We start from the raw sequence: 15,837 nt of genomic DNA, 5'->3' as shown, positions 1-15,837 counted from the left end.
GCAAGCACAATGAAATCATTGAACTACGACAGGCATGGTGATTACGCCTTTAATCCCAGTAGTCAGGAGGCTGAAGCAGGAGGAGCTCCCTGAGTTAAAGGATAGCCTGGTCTACATGGAGAGTTCCAGGCCAGTCAGGGCCACATAGTGAGATCAAAATAAGTTGAGACTCAAAACAGAATATTAAAAAAAAAAAAAAAAAAAAAAAAAAAAAAAAAAAAAAAAAAACAAGTACTACCACACTGATCTGGCTCTTCCTTAGGGCCCTGAGGTGTTCTCCTCCCAGACTCCACATTTCCCTTCCCCCACTCCACACGCCCCTTCCTCCAGCCCCACACTGGGGGTTCTGCACACTGTGCCTCCAAAGCAGTTTCCTGTGAATCCTGGGAAGCCTCCCTGGAACAGTCACCCCAACACTCCCCCACAGAATCTGACCACTCAGTCTTCCTACCCCAAACCTTGTCAGTCTGTCCAGAATCCCCATGTGGGGAGGCTGAGAAGTACCTCTGGGTCAAGAATGAGCAACCTGTGGCTTTTCTGCTCAAAAGGGCTGAGGAAAAGTTTGTTCGGAGAGTTTGTTAGGATGTGGTGCCGAGCTGGAGGAAGAGGAACCAGACAACCAGACTCTGTAGACTACACCGAGGAGTCAGGGACATGGGAGAGCGCAGCCTGCAGAACCTCCCCAATAGAATCAAGCTTTGAGCACATTCCTGGAACTTAACAACACGTGGGTGCCTCCCAGTGCGCTCACTCAGCCTGTGCTAGGGACACCAGGCAAGCCTGCCCCCCGGCCTTCACGGAGGTCCCTTCTGGCCCTGGGTTTGGGCAGTACCTCAACCTTACAGACCACACAAATTCCAACAACTGCTGTTCAGAAATGAGTTTCTCAGAATGTTCAAACACATCTTAGGGAGCTGCTGGGTGGTGCTGTCTCTTTCCATTTGAAACATGTGGCTGTACACTGGTGTGGAACCCCAGGAGAAAACCTCTTGTGAAAGCTACAGGTCTCCACACACCACCCTCTGAACTCTTACCTTTTTTTTAAAAAATTGTATTTATTTTTATTTTTTGTGTATTAATATTTTGCTTAAATATATGTCTGTTTACCGTGTGTGCGCCTGGTGCCCATGGAGGTCAAAAGAGGGCACACCAGATCACTTGGACCTGGAATTACAGGAGATTTGTCAGCCATGACATGGGTGCTGGGAATCAAACAGACATCTCCATACACCAGTGACCTTGTATCCACATGACGGGGCCAGGTGAGGGGGCACATACCCATAATCCTAGCACTTGGAAGGCTGAGACAGGAGGACTGCGGTAAGTCTGAGGACAGCTTGGACTAGAGTGAGAACCTGTCTCAAAAAACAAAACAAAAAAACCCACCCTCCTCCCCTGCACAAATAAACATGCCCAGAGTCCTAGTGGCCACTGGAAGGGGCTTGTGGAAGTAGCTCCTAGCAGAGACATGAGAACCCGCACTGAAAACGCACAAGACGAGGCAAAGGCAAACAGTAGGGCATAGCTTGGGCCCTCTTAGCAGGCACCTAGGCACATTTCTGAGTAGCCTGGGGATCGGCACTGTGTCTGTTTCCCTAGAAGTGGAGGCATCTGCTGCGGGGGCACTATGCTGGGGGTGGGCTGCACTTGCGGCGTTCACCCGTCCCCACACACGCGATGAGAAAAGGCTGTCTGCAAGGGCAAGGCCAGCAGAACGTCTGGTTGTGGTCATCAATTTACTAGATTAAGTGCTGTCTAGGAGTGGTGAGACATGCCTGTGTGTCTGGGAATGGGGTGTGTATGCTTCCAGAGGGACAGGGACTAGGAAAAAGGGGATTGCCCTGACTGTGGGCAGCCTAAATGGGTGGTGGAGGAAGCAGTGTGTGCTAAGTGTGTGGGCCCTCTCTCCCTGAGAGTGCCCGGCTTCCATTATCTTTGACCTATAAATGCAGAACGAAGACCAGTGTTCCAGGAGCTTCCAGGCCTTCAGAGCTGGGGCTGTTGGAGGGTCCGGAGTCTTGGCTTGGGCAGCTATGGTGTTCTCTGACTCTCCAGGGTGCACATGGCTGTGCTTGGACCCAGCCCTATGACATAAGCAATCCAGTAAACACTCTTTTATAATACATACACAGAGGCTACTAGATTTGTTCCTCTACAGGATGTTAACTGACGATCAGGATAAGGTGGCAGGGGCTACAGCAGCATCTTTTTTTTTTTTTAATATTTATTTATTTATTATGTATACAATATTCTGTCTTGTGTGTATGTCTGCAGGCCAGAAGAGGGCACCAGACCTCATTAGAGATGGTTGTGAGCCACCATGTGGTTGCCAGGAATTGAACTCAGGACCGTTGGAAGATCAGGCAATGCTCTTAACCACTGAGTCATCTCTCCAGCCCCCCTACAGCAGCATCTTAAAGGGGAATCAATGCTTGTGGAAAGTGAACAGCAGAGTTAGACCAAGTACGCATCGCTCAGAGTGACTGGCATTTTCTTTACTGTTCGGCAGAAACGGTGAAACGATGACAATATGATGTGATTTGTGCATGGCAACCTGGGTCACAGTCCCACAACGACAGCATAAAGCTGGGGTCTCAGTGAGGACAGGGAGGATGGCTATGCCATGGTGGCCATCCTTACCTGAACAGGACTTGGCCCACATGCTAAGGGCACCTGGAAAACACATCATACTCATGCAGGCCATGGCTCCTCTTGGTGGCCCATCCTTAGGAAGATGTCACAGTTTCACAGCACCACAAATGGCTTCCCAGGTTCCAGTGCGAAGGACACAGGCCTGGAAACAGCAGAATCAGGAGCGCCATGCCAGGGGGACCGCTCTGCAACTCGCTCCGCTACAGCAGCTTCCTCATACGCCGGTTATGCTTGTCCAGAGTCAGGGTGGCCTGGTCCACAGCCTCAGTGATGCCGTCCAGAGCTTCATCCTGGCGCTCGAGCTCTGCCTCAGTGTCCAGTGCCAGTCCCTTCAGCTTGCTCAGGATCTGGGAGAAGCACAAATGACAAGCATATGTACACTTCCGTCCTTTTCCCAACAGTGAAAGCCATGAGGACACAGCCTACAGAACTGCAGCCTGGCTTGGCCTCCGCACTAGGCCTAACCCTGTGTACTGGCATTTCAAATATATTTTAATAAATAAAGACTGCCTGAAGATCTGAGAGTAAAACAGTCCCACTGGTCAGCCTTACAGACCAGGTTATGGTAACACACACCTTTAATCCCAGTGGCCACACTAGTTGTCATAGAAACTGGGCGGTGCATGCCTTTAATACCAGCCCTGGAGAGTATTACAAAATGGGAGGAAACAGCTCTCAGATACGCAGTCTTCTTCTGAGATTCCAGGAGGCAGGATCACCATTTTGGACTGAGGTCGAGGTAAGAGCCAGTGGCTGGCTATTTTGCTTTTCAGATCTTCGGGTTGAACCCCAATTTCTGACCCTGAGTTTTTCTTAATCGTGCTTCAACCCTGCTGTCCCTGGATGTAGCTGCCCACCATCATCAAGTGTGCACGGCCATCCCCAGAAGGCGCTGAGTGAAACCACTGCAGACCTGGGCTAACCGAGTCATGAGGCTACATGGTTCCCACTGTCAGACAAACTGGGGAATAAACCCTGAGCTCAGTACAGCAGTGCACTGGTCATGCTACAGCAGCTGTGTGTGTGCTCACAGCTCTCATGCCAACAAGGGACGCAAGCATTCAGACCCGTGTAAAAAACCAGATGTTAGTAATGGTGAAGTCCCCTCACTAGGCTCCCCCTAAAATACATCCTCATCATTAAATGACAAATGCCTCTAATTTAATAGGTTACACACAACACAAGGTCACTTTAAAAATGTAAGGCTGGCCATATTTACCCCAGTGCAGAGATCATTGAGGGCCTGAGAACAGGTATGTGTGTCCGTGGGACCACTGCAGGCCAGAGAGGTCAAGGAGACCCACCTCCCCTTAGCTGCCCACATTCACATCTGTGGTCTGCCTCATACTCCAAGCAGTTTTATTTTACTGCAGTCCTGAGCTCCTCACACTGTGGTTACTCTATGTTCTCACGAAGCTGGGTTAAGCAGCTAATATTCCCCAAGCTGACAGCAGAAAGGAAAGCACACTAAAAGAAAACAGCGCCCACCACTTATGATGACTGTGAACACCTTCTTCTGGGGAAAGAAGTGGGCCACGGAAGAGGAATTGAGGAACCTGAGTCATCGGGACATCTTGGTCACAATCACTGTCTCCCCACAGCTGTTTATAACAGGGATGGGCTGAATAGGGACTTCAGAGGCCCCTAACGTCTGTCTAGTGACCTTCCCTGACCTCTACCTGATGACATACGAAAGTGTCCTATGAGGGTCTGGCCCGGCTACCACACACCTCTGGTGGTCCAAACTGCTCTATCGGCACCAATTGGTGCCCCCAGTCACACACTGAGTGAGTGCTCAGTTCCAGTTCACAAAGGCACCCTTACTCACAGGCTGGCCTTTCCACCAGTGTGGTGACCTGGCCAAGCTGTGCCTTTGACTAACAACATACAACACAAGCAGGAGAAGCCAGGACAGTAAGCCTAAGTTCTTTCCTGACAGCTTGAGTCACATAAGCCATCTGCACAATAAACTGCAAACCTGAAAGACTGCGATGGGGCCACCAGTGGGTCTCGGGAGCTCCTCTAAAGACAGACACACAGACTGTGACAGTGGGACAGCCCATGTCTCCATGAACACTGCTATCACAAGACAGAGCACGCTGCCTGCAGTTCTAGGTCTGCTCCCCCAGAAGCCAGCTCGAGCTCTGAAAACACGCTGTGGGGTTAGCCCTGGAGATGGGCGGTGACACCATACAGTGGGTCTTTTCCATCTCCTACACTTGTGACCTCACCTAGTGGACACCAGACAGCAAAGGAAAACAAGGAAATGAGTCCCCTAACACCCATCCCACCCCTCTCTCTCGTCAATCGTCCTCTCTCACCTGCCTGCCACTTATGTCATCTGACAAGGCCCCCCCAGCCTCCAACGGTCAGGCCATACACAATCCCGGGCCATGCTTCTCTACAAACTCTGAGTCTGTGTGCACATGGGTCCATAAGAGCACATGTCTTTCCAGAGGTATAAATATACTGTGATGTGTTGATAGCGCAATTCTCGGCTAGCGCCCTGTCCTGAAGGTGTACGCGCCATGGTCTGAAATAGAAATGCTTTAGACTATGGCTTCTTTTGAACCAGGACCAAGGTCCTGCCAGAACTCTGGGCACCACAGCTTCTAGCCAGTCATGTGTGAATCCTGTAGCCTCTCGGCCACAGCTCACTTAGTAGACAGACAGCTTGTCTTGTTTGTGTCTAAGAAGAACAGTGCTTGCAGGAAAGAAGAGAAAGGGGGAAGAAAATGAAAGCTGCCCATGACTCAAAGTGTTACTCATCACATTAGACGGCAGGTTGGTATCCTCCCCCTCAACCCCAAATCTGCATCTTTCTGAACTGATGTGACACCACTGCAGAACGCTACACCTGAGCTCTTGGGACAGGCCACATCAAAACGCAGGCATGGAGGGGCACACCTGCAAGATCAGGAGTTCAAGGCCAGTCCCAGCGATATACGGAGTTTGAGTCCAGCCTTCATTACACAAAACAACAAAAATAAAACATAAAACCTCCAAAATGTGGGTAGAGTGTTAGCTACTGTCTGAGATCACTTCGAGCATGTGTCAAGGGCACACACACAACAGGTGAATTTCACGCTTAGACTAGTCCTAGTCCGAGGCTGTCTCACGTCTGAGAAATATTTCAAAATCCTAAATAATTCAAAACCAGTATGGTCCTGAGTGCTTCAGAGAAGGAACGTTCAGCCCATGTGAGCTGGATTTTATTACTACATCTACATGCTTGTGTGAAAACTAAAAATACATGATCACAGCACACTTCCAGTTTGTTTCCTGTTGTTTACTTTTTCATTCTCTAGTTATTCTAAACAAAAGCTTGAACTGTGTGCCCCCTGCCATGCAACTCACAGAACTTAATTTCAGAAAGTGTTCAGTTTTGGTTTTTTTTTTTATCTCAAACTTTTTAAAAATAAGGTCCAGAAAAGCTGTGCACTGGCCATGAGCATTGGCACTCACTGGATCCAGACTGAGCCAGCTTACAAGAGACATAATCACTAGCTTGGCATTAACTGACACAGGGGGATGACTGAGTCACAGCACCAGGGCACTGTGAGAAATCACACGTCCCTGGAAACAGAGCAAGGATCTATCTGTCTCATGGGGGCCTGTCTGGGATGCTGGGCTGCAGGACCCACCCAGCCCTCACAGCCGCAGTGCCATAAAGCTGCAGCGCAGGAAGAAGCAATGCATTCTTAAATGACCACAATTTGAGGTGTGAAAAGTGAATACATCCAAAATATACTTCAAAAAGTAAACAAACAAAAGTCATGATTGGTTAAGTATAGTACACACAACACAGAAGTCCCATATGTCAGTGTGAATGTCAGCCAGGACAAACATGAATGCTAGCTATATGAAACAGGATCAAGGGACACGGGACATTGTGTCCACAAAGATCACCTCTATGACAAGAGTCTGTGAAACAAGCAAAATATCACCTCATTTCCAACTGCCATCTTCCTGAAAAGCTAGGTCGACTGTCCCTCGCCTGTGCACAGTGAAGCTGCAGCAAGAGAGGGGCTATGCGTGGGATGAGGACGTAGTGCAGTTGAAGCTCAGCCCCCAGAATTACATAAACCGGGTGTGGTGGTGTCTGCCTGCAATCTCAGCACTTGGGAGGTAAAGTCGGAAGACCAGAAATTCAAGGTCATCTTGATTAGGCTATGAGACCTTCTCAAAGAAAAAAAAAAAAACAAGAAAAAAAAATCAGTGAAATCAGTGAAACTGTATAGTCTGTGACTTCTGCCTAATAGTCAAAGAATAAAGAATATTCACATGTAATAATCCGTGGCCCAAATAGCTGATTGCCTATCCAAGTTTCAGCATTTTATTGTACAAATACTCAAAATACAGGCTGGTTGCTATTTAATCTTTGATTTGGAAAAACTCTCACCATTTTTTAAGTCTTAAAAATAGAACTCATTCCAAATAGGCTGCTAAGACCCCTTGGCCTGTCTGCCAGAATGCACTTGGAATTAATTAATCCTGCCCATACTAAAAAGACATCCAGCAGCTACTAGGTCCGCGGACACAGAAAGTCACAGAGCTAACCTTCTAAGCACTAATACCGCTGGAATATTGGGAGCCTTTTTTCTTTAAGAGGGGGATTGAAGTAATTAAATAGCACCACGCACATTCCATATAACAGGGGATGGAAAGAATGGAGCTCATGAAGTCTGGCCAAACCTTAAAAACAGTTGTTCCCCCTGTGGCCCGGGATGACAAGCTGTCTAGTCATCGGTACACAATGCTGCCAGCCTCTGACATACCCAGGGGCCCCTTGATGGGCCCTCTCTGGCTGGGAGTCAAAGTCCAGGCTCAGATGGAAGTTCCCACAAGTCCCTGCTATGCAGCAAACAAGACTGCCACTCTGTGCAGACTACCTAACCGTCAACCCGTGCAGGACAGGCAAGACATGTAAACATGGGCAGGCATGTGTCCAGGAGAGTTTGGGAAGTTGAGGGCTCTTCTCTCAGGGAAGCTATGGATGGAACACAACAATCAGCCATCAGCAGTCAGCGCCACTGTCCAAGAATCCCATCAGCTCCTCCAAGGGTGTGTGGTGGGAGAAGGGAATAATAGTTCAGGTGACTTCAGGCAGGAAGTAGAGAAGGACACAAAAGATCAGGGAAGGAACAGACACCCCCTACCCTCACAACAAACACAGACAGACAGACAGACAGACACACACACACAGAGCTGTGTCCCTAGGACAAGCACAATTGCCGCTTTGCAAGGGGCTATTCCCAGGGAATCCTTGAGGAGGGCTCTCTAGCCTTACTGGCCTTGAAAGGCCCATGAGTCCTCAAGGCTGCCCTGGACAAGAGTTCAAAGCCCAGCGGTATGTGACGAGTGGTCTATCTGCACGACGCTGCCTGGACTGGAGACAAGCACACCAACACAGCCCTAGCTGGTAGCCAGGTCATACCAGGGACACCAGAGGAGCAGAGAGCGACCTCAGCCTCCTTGCCATTTCTACACTGTCCGTAGTGACAGCACATTATGGAACCAGAGTTGATTGAGGCAGTTTCGATGCACTGACCGCATGGACGTGCCCACACACACTCTCTCAAGGGGTCTTGGCCTCATGATGTGGAGCTGAGCTGTCAAGATAGTCTAGCTTTCTGTGTGCCCACACGTGCCACAGCACACAGGCTGCTGTCTTCACATAGGCTCTCAGGAAAGATGCCCTGCTCCACCTTGTCAGAGGACTCCAGGATACAGGGTATGAATCTGAGCACCTACAGTTATTGTGAGCTGGGCTGTCTGCTCTCAACTCCTCTTACACTGACGCACCCAGAAACTGTGAATTTTCCTACAGTGAGAAATTAGCAACCATTTAAGAACAGAGCTGGGATAAATCAAGCTGTCTGCAACTCTGAACGGTTCTTCCAGTTGAGCCATTAGCATGCTGGGGAAAAGGTAAGGAGGGAAAGTTGGCTTTCACAACAGTGGAGCCCGAGGGGCTGCAGGAGCATGCTCTGCTGCAATCCATCACACGCAATGCTCACAGACCACCCTAGTCTCACGTCCCTGTGGCTGCATTCCTAGGGGCTCCTTGGTGGTCTGGGGCTGGCAGGGAGGGTGGGTGTGAGGCTCCGCTCTCATAGTCTCCCCCATACCATGGTGTGTATGGGCTTGTTTGTGCCATTTCTGGGGGGACTTAGAGACAGAAGAGTAGCTGAGCGTAGGTCTTCAGGGATCTGTGGGCCTTGAACCACACTTCTGGCAGCCAGCTGCCAGGGACAAACAGCTGTTCTCACTTGAGGGTCAGCGTGATGCCTGAGTCCACAGGTCCAAGGCTGACCCAGAACACTGCTACACAACTCATAGGTGACCTGTAAGTGAGTCAAATGTTTGCAGAAAGACGGATCTTTACTACACAAAACAGGAGACACAGGGAAGATGCACTGAGGCACGGCTCCCCGAATTCAGAGCAATGCGAGGGCTTCACAACGTGCCATCTGTCCTTACCCAAGCCTTCAGGTACGACCCTGCTGCAGGTACGACCCTGCTGGATGAAAGGGGACAGTGACAATCACCACACACCACACCCGACACGGTGAGTTAGTTATAAGGCAAGGGTGCAGTACCCACACCTCCCATCTCAGTACGCACTGCCTTTGTGCTGCACACCGACAGACAGACAGACAACATGCCTGTTCATCCCTTATTTGTCTGACAGGAGTCAATGGCATCAAAACTCAAGAGCTGCTCCCAGCCCAGACCAAAGCTACTTCGTACTTGCTACCTACTGTGAGCAGCTACAGAGGAGTCTCTGGAGAGATCACAGAAGGCAATGCAGGGCTCCAGTGAACTACTGCCAACACCCTACCTGAGCACCACAGCCGAAACTATGGGGAAGAGCACGTGAAGCCTTGAATCTGGGGGCCGCTCCCCACCAGCAACAGTCGCTCCTCAGCGGTGTGTCCTCTAACTCAGCTCAACTCTGGTATCTACTGCCTGGAGAGGCTGGGGCTCAGTCCCCACTATGTGCCCACTCCAGGGGCACAGGGGACCAGCAGTATGTCGGAGTTCCTGCAACCCCTCCTTGGCTTGTTCAAGCGGTTTACAGAATTTAGACAACACTAGCTTAGGTTGACTGGTTCATCATGACACAGAGATGCAGGAGGCCAGGTATGGGTACAGGGTGGGGCTCCCATGCCTTCTGTGGGCACTCACCCTTAGGTCCTCCAATTGTTCAGCTGTTGGGAAGATGTCTGAAAATGTCTCTAGGATTTATGGGGGTTTCATTATATGGGGGTGGGTGTCAAACCACTGGCCATTGGTGATACACTCAACCTTTGGCCCTTCTTCTGAGGTAAGGCTGAGGGTCTTCACATCCAGTTTTGCCCCGGTTTTTCGGTAACCAGCCCCACCCTGAAGTTACTCTGGTGGCTGTGGCTACTGGCCAGCAGAAGGATCATTAGCATGGGAAAATACTTGACTTTTGGATTCCCAGGACTTTAGGAGTGAAGCAGAGTATTCCATGCTTCAGTGACTTTCTCCAGCATACATCATATGCCAGGGAACGAATCTCATTAAATGTACAGTGACTGAAATAATAAGTTTCTTCTCCGACCACAGAGGAATCAAAGTAGAAATTTGGAAAGCCAAAACACTCATACATATACACAAATTAAACAGCAGCCCCGAAACAGCCAATGAAAGAAAATTAGTAAATTCTTAGAGACAAATGAAAATGAAAACACAGGAAACAAACTGAATCCATATGGGACGGATCGCAGAGTGCAGGGGACTTGACGTGAGGAACTCCATGACGTACCACGTTAATAGCACAGTTGGAAGGACCGTCCACCCAACAAAGGAAGGGCATCAACAAGAGCCAGCATGTCCTCCTGGTTAAATGCTCGGACACAGAACAGAGGACCTTCTTCTAGAGGATGCATAGCATCTACCAACAGGGCACCCACATCCTCAAGGTCAAAAGAGTTAAGAAAGGGGCCGCAGAGATAGTGCAGTGGTTAAGAACAAGAACATTGACTCTTCTTCCATAGGACCTGGGTTCAATTCCCAGAACCCACAGGTCAGCTCACAACTGTCTCTAATTCCAATTCTAGGGGGGTCATATGCCCTCTTCTGGCTTCTGAGGGTATCGGGCATGTATGTGGCACCACAGACATATGTGGGCGAACACTCATACACAAAATAAAAATAAGAACTTATAAGTGGTGAAGCAAGCAAGAAAAAAAATGTAACAGTCTTGGGAAGGCAGCACTGAGATGATCCCGTGTGCGGAGGGTCTTGTCTGACTGCAGAAAACTTAAGACTCAGCTACAAAAGTGAACAGGCTGGGCAAAGAACTCAGCACAGGACCAAAGTAGCACAAACCTATAGCTGTCTATTGTAGTAGCAAAGGACTGGGAAAGGAAGCTGAGAAAATCATTCTGCTTACGATAGAATCCTAGAGAATGAAACAGCAGGCTAGTACAAGAAGGGAGAGGTGCACTGACTGAAACAAACAGAAAGATTCCCTAGGTGCCGGGCCAGAAGGCTTCAGGCTGTCCTGGCCACGGAACCTCCCAAAGTGACCTGGTACAGACATGGTCAAAATGCAAGCTGCAGTTTGTAAACCAAAATGGAAAGGCTAAACTTCATACTCTTGTGGAAGGGACCTAGAATAGTCAAAGCAATTCTCACGGAGTGGGAGATGGATGTGCGGTATACACGTGTAATCCCAGCACTTGGGAGACTGGAGGCTCGGGAGTTCAAAGCCAATATCGGCTACATAGTGAGTGTGAAGGCAGTCTGGGCTATATGAAACCCTGCTTCAAAAACTAAAATATAAATGAGAGAAGCATGACATACTTAGCAATTTTACTAAGGAGCTATAGTAATCAAAACACTGACCATAGACCAGAATAAAGAATAAAAAGAGTGAGAAACCATCCTTCTGTGGCTAATGGACTCTGACGGGGCCTCACAATAACTCAAAGTGGGAAAATGGTTCACTGGCGACACTCAGCGCCTCCTCTCACTACAAACTGCTCAAGGGATGGACCCTGAACTCAGGCTGGCAGACAAGTGGGTCCTCCTGGGCTCCATCCTTACAGGCTATGTGTGACCCTTGCCCATGAGACCTGCAGCACATGTGAGGGTCATCATGGTACATGGCCCTGTGTGAAGAAGACACGTGGTCTCAGTGTGCAGACGGTGTGGGTGAAGTCGAGTCAGTGATGCTCTGGCCAAGGAAAACAGGCCGAGGTGAGGAGCACTGAAGACCATGAGCCATGCTCCACATTTGCTCAAACGGAATTAAAAGGCAGAGATAGCAGACATGATTTCTTTAATTTTTTATTATATTTACTTTTGGAGGTTTTGTGTACACACATGCATGTGGCGGTGAGAGGACAATCTGTTCTTCATTTGTCACCTTTGTTTTGTTTTGAGACAGGGCCACACTGTGGAGCCCTAGTTGGCCTGTGCAGATTAGGTTTCCTCGATCTCACAGAGATTCTCCTGCCTCTGTCTCCTGATTTCTGGGGATTAAAAACATGTACCACCATTCCTGGCATAGAATAACTTGTGAGACTTAGTTTTCTCCTTCTTCCATGTAGGTCCTAAGGGTCAAACTTGGGTCATCAGGCTTGGTAAAATGCCTTTACCCCCAGTCACTTCACTGGCCCACAAATTCCTTGAAGTGGGTTATATAACCAATAGAAAACCACAGCTTCTTTCCAGAAATCTACAGCTAACTATATGGGCATGTACAGGTACATGTGGAGCTGGGGTATAGGGAGCAGGCGGGGGACCCTAAAGATAAAACATCAACTGCAAGACCAACATGCAGGGCAGCCCTCTGCTGCCCTGTGTGAGGAGCCCACCACACCTGCTGAGCATGACACGAGCTCTTACACCCAGGGCTTCCTTTCTCTGCCGCAGTCTGTTGTCAGGCTAGGCATCATTCTACCTACAATCCACCACACCTGATCACCCTGATCTCTACTGTAGCCTCCCAGTAAAAGGTTAAATGAGAAGAATAACCTCTCAACTCAGGTCAGGACACAGAAACAGAGACAGGAAGACCCTGCACGAACGTGGAGAGCCCTGCAATCTCCATTTTCTGTTTTATCATTTGTCAGTCCATCACCACCACCAATGAGTGGCTCTGCAGAGCTCTTGAACCAAGTGCAGCCACAGTTCTGAGGAGGAGCAGACACTGCCAGTTGTCAGTTGAGGGGCTTTGCCAAGTCAACCAGGGGATTGGTTTCCTTCTGGCCTCCTGGGCTCTTTCTCCCCTAGCCGCAGTGACGCGGCAGCTGGTGGCCACAGACCGCGCACCCACTCAGCCCACTCCCGCTCCTGTGTAATCCTGGCCACCTCCCCATTAGCATCCCCAACTGCAATTTAAATCACCAGGACACATCTCAACATAATGGCTTTAATAGCATCTGCAACCAAAACCACAGCTGGATGGAGGAGGATTTCTTGCATTTTTGTTTTCCCCAGAATTTAACTCATTCCTACTTGTTCGTGAGCTTTAACTGTACAGCTAGGAATTCCTCTCTAAATATGAAACATGTGTTTTACCTTCAAAAGACCATTTCATGTAAAGCTAGGCTGCATCCCCTGACCGCTACAGAGTTCCCACCTGCCCAGTCTGGCATCATAGACCCCCTTGCAGCACCACTGATCTCAGTGTCCCAACACTAAGACCTCTATACATAATACCCAGTGTTGCCAACACTGACCACTTCAGGACCTCTAGGTACTGCCACAGACAGGCACTGTGGAGTCCTACTCCATCCCTGGCCTGGGCTATGTTCATCCTGACATCTTCCCATCTGACCCTCAACTTCAGGATGAAGACAGACAGATGTGATGCTCACAAACAGGAGGGGTCTCTTGACTACATGACCATCATTGCAGTTAACACACTGTGGGGCTCAGATGTTATCATAAAGGTTGGCATGGGGCACCCTCAGATGCAGCCTCCTGAGGCCAATGCATTCTTGCCCAAGCTCTCAGGAGAGTCCTCGGTGGAAACTCAGAGATGTGGGCCTTGACATACCAGGCTTTCTCAAAATCTCATACAAGCAAGACCACACCCAGAAGGTCTTGAAGACAGTATGACTAGTATGACTAGTGATCTACGGAAGATGCTGGTCACAGCTGGCAGTGTGCCTGGGTCATGCTTAAACATAAACACTGGACCATGAGAAAAGAAACGGGGGTCTACGGTTAAAGTATATCATAGAAAAGATGACTTCCCCCACCTCCCCAAAGAGGAAGCTGCTGAGCTCAGAGAAGTCTGTGCCTATGCAGACACATAACTGAGGTTTACTGAATGGCTGTTCACATTCATCTCTCAGACAGACAGTGTTCTGCTTACGGATGCCTGCTCCCCACCAAACAGAACCTGTATTTACCAACGACTCCCACAGATGAGGGGCAGAGTGGTTACCATCTTGAATGCAGCTGCAGGTCCTGATTAGAACAGACAGGCCTCATGGCAGGTCCAGGGCAATGTGAACACTGACTCGGCATTTTAATCATGTTTTTTTTTTTAAAGATTTATTTAGCTTTACTTTATGTGTATGACTCTTGTCTATATGTATGCATGTCCACTGTGCAAGCAGTACCCACAGAGACCAGGAGGAGGCAGTCCAGATGGCTGAGAGCCACCATGTGGTTTCTGGAAACCAAACCCAAAAAGCAAATACTCTTAATTGTTAAGCTGTCTCTTCAGCCCGCACTTTTCATTTTCTAAATCAATAGGATTACTTTACCCATCATGCGTGTATTCATGCAGGAACGTACGTTTATACATATGCACACACGCAACTTATGATCCTACTGCCTCATCCTCATCCTCCTGATTTCTTTTTTTTTAAATATTTATTTATTTATTATGTATACAATATTCTGTCTGTGTGTGTCTGCAGGCCAGAAGAGGGCACTAAATCTCATTACAGATGGTTGTGAGCCACCACGTGGTTGCCGGGAATTGAACTCATGACCTTTGGAAGAGCAGGCAATGCTCTTAACCACTGAGCCATCTCTCCAGCCCTCCTCCTGATTTCTTAACAGCTCTTATCTGTCTGTTGCTTTTTGTTGTTTTGTTTTTAGAAAGTCTTTCTCAGTCTTCCTCAGAGAAACCCATCCCATCCTACCAGCTCTCTTATCTTCTAAGGACAGAGACTGAAATATCTATAAGGAAAATGACATGCTGATGGGGTGCTTCTTCCAGAATTAGGAGAGGCAACCACACTGTCCAGGGTCACCGTAAAGAGGTAAATGTCAAGTATTTGTGTGGAGTATTTAACTTTCAACCAACTGAGGAAAAGCAGAAAACTTCTTCCAGAACCTAATGTTGAATTCGAGAGATATAAGCAAGCTAATTTACCCTTAACTGGACATACATGGTTCTAGAGGAGAACATGTGTTCATGTGCAGCACACAACATACAGTACCTATATACCATAAACACATGGACACAGAGCACATGCATACTGCACAGTCATACGTAAGTAGACAGAGTACACACATACTGTGCAGAACGGGCACAGCACACATACAGTCCACACACATGCATACACACATATACAATGGGAGGCAATTGTACGTGCAGAGAGTGTGCACACTGTGAGTTTGTATGGCATGAAACTGGAGAGTTTGGATGGCAGCTACATTCCTGTCTTTCTCCAACTACAAAAACACAGCAAAGCCTGGGAACAAGCGGCTCCTTTTAGAGCGGTGGTTCTCAATCTTCCTAATGCTGCAATCCTTTAATGCAGTTCTTCATGTTGTGGTGACCCCACCCATAACATTATTTTCGTTGCTACTTCATAACTGTAATTTTGTTACTGTTATGAATTGTAATGTGAATATCTGTGTTTTCCGATGGTCTTAGGTGACCCCCATGAAACCTCCCCAAAGGAGTTGAGACCCACAGATTGAGAACCACTGTCTTAGTTAAAGGCATGCATAATCCAACAAGGGCCTGTCTTCAGGCAGGAGAGGGATGAGGCTCAGGCAGTAAGGACAGAGATGCTGAACTGGTCCACTGAGGCAGTAGGGACCCTCTACCTGTGTCAGCTCCTGGGCTTCCCCCTCAGAGAGTAGTGGCCAGTTCCTCTGCAGTTGCAGCTGCTCGCCTTCCTGGCCTCCCATGGGCAGCTCTCGGGGTGGAGTGCAGCCCATCAGTCTGGAAGC

At 48.7% G+C, this 15,837-nt stretch overlaps 1 protein-coding gene across 1 annotated transcript in view; it reads right to left on the bottom strand.

The window, feature by feature from the left end:
• Positions 1-2,328: 2,328 nt before the first annotated feature.
• The window catches only part of Snap47 (synaptosome associated protein 47), a 46,570-nt gene continuing 33,061 nt past the window's right edge, over positions 2,329-15,837 (bottom strand). The window contains exons 4-5 of the mRNA XM_005349976.3: positions 15,712-15,836; positions 2,329-2,999 (exon numbers count right to left, since the gene is read on the bottom strand). Of these exons, the coding sequence (XP_005350033.1) occupies positions 2,853-2,999; positions 15,712-15,836 (272 nt within the window). The 3' untranslated portion in view covers positions 2,329-2,852. The remainder of the gene's footprint in view (positions 3,000-15,711; position 15,837) is intronic.

The sequence above is a fragment of the Microtus ochrogaster genome, chromosome 7, assembly GCF_000317375.1.
Source record: "Microtus ochrogaster isolate Prairie Vole_2 chromosome 7, MicOch1.0, whole genome shotgun sequence".
Lineage (NCBI taxonomy): Eukaryota > Metazoa > Chordata > Mammalia > Rodentia > Cricetidae > Microtus > Microtus ochrogaster.
This window is presented reverse-complemented; position numbering and strand designations above follow the sequence as displayed.